Source organism: Alternaria arbusti (assembly GCF_024043155.1).
Source record: "Alternaria arbusti strain BMP 1465 chromosome Unknown scaffold_6, whole genome shotgun sequence".
Lineage (NCBI taxonomy): Eukaryota > Fungi > Ascomycota > Dothideomycetes > Pleosporales > Pleosporaceae > Alternaria > Alternaria arbusti.
In genome coordinates this window covers 1,143,902-1,147,880 of record NW_026249946.1, presented here as the reverse complement: position 1 = coordinate 1,147,880, position 3,979 = coordinate 1,143,902, and the positions used below count along the sequence as shown (strand labels likewise).

The 3,979-nt window shown below is 52.0% G+C and overlaps 1 protein-coding gene across 1 annotated transcript; it reads left to right on the top strand.

Moving 5' to 3' along the window:
- Positions 1-431: 431 nt before the first annotated feature.
- On the top strand, positions 432-1,731 carry J4E86_005602 (uncharacterized protein; the record flags this gene model as incomplete). The annotated part of the gene is made up of 3 exons (XM_051446135.1): positions 432-769; positions 821-1,100; positions 1,693-1,731. 3 exons carry the CDS (start codon positions 432-434, stop codon positions 1,729-1,731), a joined length of 657 nt encoding a protein of 218 aa, XP_051302902.1.
- Between the last annotated feature and the right edge of the window lie 2,248 nt (positions 1,732-3,979).

Sequence of the window (3,979 nt, the reverse complement as noted above, 5' to 3'; positions counted from 1 at the left end):
TGAAGAAGCGTCAGTCAGGCCGGGACTGGCATCTGCAAACCATGAAGACAGTGCCCAATGACGGCATCATCCTCCGGCGAGGGTTTCTCCATACTACTAGACTTATCCTGACTACGCCGGCGGCACTGGCAGATGTACTGGTGCACAAGAGCTATGATTTCGAGAAACCGTCCCGAGCAAGAAGGTTTCTGATGAGATTCCTGGGGGAGGGCTTGTTGTTGAGTGAAGGAGAGGAGCACAGGTTTCAGCGGAAGAGGTTGGCTCCTGCGTTTCACTTCAGGAATGTGAAAGAGTTGTATCCGGTGTTTTGCGCAAAGTCAATGGAATTCTGCAGCGCGATTAGGCAGGAGCTTTGTGGGCGACCAGATAGCGTACTGGATATCTGTCAGTATACATCGCGGGTGACGTTGGACCTCATCTGTCTCGCTGGTATGGGTCGAGATACCGGGTCTTTGTTGAACGCCGATGACGAGTTGATCAAGAACTACGAGGAGATTCTGGAGCCCTCCGCGGAGAAGATGTGGTACTATGTGGCTAACATTGTCCTACCGCATTGGCTGGTCAGCATCCTACCCTGGAAGCTGCATGAGCGGGCCAGGGTTACGACGAGGAATTTGCGCAGGATCTGTTCCGAGTTTGTAGCGGAGCGGAGGGCGAAGATGCAGCACAATAATGCCGAGAGCCGTGACATCTTGTCGATCATGATACGCGACAGCCAGCTGTCGGATAAGAACCTGGTTGATCAACTCCTCACCTTGTTAGCCGCAGGGTTAGTATCCTTCCCTTCAAGTCCACTCGTGCACAAAGCTGACCGGTACAGTCATGAAAGCACGTCTTCTGCCTTGATATGGACGTCTCACCTACTGGCCGGGCACCCAGCCGTTCAAACGCGCCTTCGCTCCGAGATCCAGCAATGTATCCCTGATCCGGAAGTCCTCTCAGACCCCAGCTTCAATTCCGCCAGCCTTTTGGAGAATATGCCCTACCTCAACTGCGTCCTTAACGAAGTCCTGCGCCTCTTCCCTCCAGTTCCCATCACGGCGCGCGTCGCCATCAGAGACACGGTAGTCTGTGGCCAAATCATACCCAGCGGCACCATGGTATGGATCGCTCCATGGGCAATAAACCGCAATCCGCAGCTGTGGGGCCCGGACTCAGAAAAATGCGTACCCGAGCGTTGGATCGACAGCAAGACGGGGCGCGCGACGATGAACGGTGGGGCGGACAGCAACTACAGTTTTCTCACGTTTTTGCATGGGCCTAGGAGCTGTATTGGAGAGAGATTTGCGAGAGCCGAGCTAAGGGCGCTTGTTGCGGCGTTTGTAGGGAGCTTCGAGTTGGAAATGGAAAATCCTAAAGAGAAGGTTGTCGTAAGTGGTGCGATTGCTAGTAAGCCGAGGAATGGGATGAGGCTTAAGCTGAAGAATGTGCAGTGGGGTCCTTGAGACTTCGGGTGGTTCTGCACGTGGGTAGCGATCGCGGCTGCTACCGTATCATGCTAGGTCCTGTGACTGGCGGAAGTGAATCGCCATGCATGATGCCGGATTTAGTGAATTCTTCCTGTATTCGTCAAGACTGTAGCATGGAGAATCCTGCTGCGGAGACATTGCTTTTCTGCATCTACCGTGATGGGCGTAGAAGAGCTGCGTACTAGTGTCGGTGGCAGCCTGGATACAGACTAATACAATGCAGTGGCTGCATCTCAACCAGGATTCGCTATCGCTTCCATAAGCACCAGATGCGAATGCGATGAGTCCACCGAATGAGAGCAGTTGGCCCCATAAACGTTGCCAGGTACGGCTAAAAACGGTGGTAAATACTGAGTCGCAAGTGCTCTGTTGAGGAATATGCGGGGATGGTGGCTTCGATTGTCTTTCAGCTACTTCGAAATGGGGAGCATCCGAGGACTATGGTGTCCACAGCTTATCTTGACTCGTCTCTAGGCTCGTATGCTGATTTCTTGACTTGTCTTATGGCTTCCGTTTCCTCCATGCTCTGGACGGCAGAGTGATTGAGAGTTGCGAAATCCGGCGGCTGCGAGATGGTTGCGTGTAGGAAGCAGCGGATCGTATATTGCGCAGTGGTCAAATTGGAAGCACACGGTCTTGGACGTAAACGGTCGCATGAGGAAGTCTCAGAAAGACATGTATGTGTTAGTTACCGCGCGGGAGGAACGGCGGATGTGCGTCCGGACAAGTGTGAGCGTGCAGATGTTGTCATCCGAAACCTTACAAAGTCGGTTGCCGAAAGGCTAGCCGCAACGGGACTGCAACATCAAGGTCTGCATCTCGGGATCTGATCGAGGCCGACTAGAGCGAGATCCTGAACAAGATCTTGCAATGTAGGATTGAGGTCTTATCGTACTTCTGTGGGACGGCGCGAATCTGCTGACCGAGTTAAACCGAGTTTACCGTACAGAATTAAGCGATATGCACAAGTCGTAAGATTGGGCGTCTACTGATTGGGGGGCGCCTGTTTAGATCGGCGCGGAGTACTAAAAACTACGTGCCATGCCTGTCCGCGGAGCCTGAAACACATTGACATGTCGGAAATTTTTTAGGCTGACATAGCGACACAGCGTACGAGACTATCGCGTTGATGCGATCCTTTGATAAATTTTCCAGATCAAAGCATGAATTCTTTTCTACTCGTTGCGACGTGCCTGCAGCGGGCGCGTACGCACGTAGAGACGGACCCCACGTGCAGGGCTGATCGTGGCGAATTTACTATTGGTTGGCGGTTCTGCGGACGCCACCGAAATGTAGCCTGCCTAACGTCATGCATCAACTTACCACTTCATAAGGTTTCATACTCAAGATGCAGGTCTTGAGTCAATTGAATAACGTTCTTGTTTCGCCGCGCAGGTGACACGACACCAATTCTGTACAAGACCCATGCTCGACAAGGCCCAGCGATCGAAAGCCCCACGTCGATAAATTCGTCCTAGTGTTAGCATGCGCGGGTGTTTCCTCGTTACGAGTTCCTCAGACCTGACAACGGGGCAGAGGGTGTGCTTCTTTAGATTGACGCTCGTTGCGCTAGCTAGGGTAACTAGTCAATTCGAGTAAAGAGCGACAGACCTGAACTTGACGATCAACGGTCGGCATATGTAAGTGACAAGTACATACTTTCTCGTTATCCGGTATTACTGTGCCGCAGAGCCGACTCGTCCTTCAGTTCCAAGTTGGCGTACGTTCCAGGCTCAAAGCAAGAATAGTAGTGCCATCCGAGTCTGTTGATCGAGTCAGCTGCCCCGCAACACCACTGACACGTCTGGTTGTGTTGCAGGGTTGGAGACTGGCAGCTAGGACCCACGAGAGTATGATTTGCATGCTCCCACAATTGCTGAGCAAGCATTACGTGGTCCAGCTACTACTCTTGTCCTATGAGAGATATCGGGATTGTATTTTCCGCCTGAATCGTATACGCAATGGCGAATAGTCCGCGTGTAAGATTTGGCATTAAGTTCTGCATGTCGATCGACTTCCCCATAATCACATAGAATCCTAGTCTATGGCAAAAGCGGTACTGTAGAAGTTGGTGGCCGCATGCGAAGTGGTCTGACCATAACGCCCTGGGAAGCCAAAGTCCTGGATGGGTATCCTGGTCGACAGGCGGCTGCACAGCGTGTCGTTGAGAAACCGGTTGGCGACTGGAATATGTGGGTGGCAAATCTTTCGTGAAGTTGAAGTTGAGTAAATCACCGTTGGATGATGTTTTATACGACACCAATAACAGGAAAAGAGTGACATCAACCCACAATAATTCTGAAGATTGGGATCGGAGGACAAGGGCTGGGGATTGAAGCCATGCGCTTATTGGCCACGGTGAAGCATCCCGACGGGATTTCCGAGAGGCTGCGAAGAACCGCAAACCTTAGCTCGACAGACATCCAGCTGTAACCGTGTATGCGTACAATTCAGGGTACATCTGAGATCAAGTGGGTAAGGCTGCATGTCCATATCCGGATTGGCAGTAG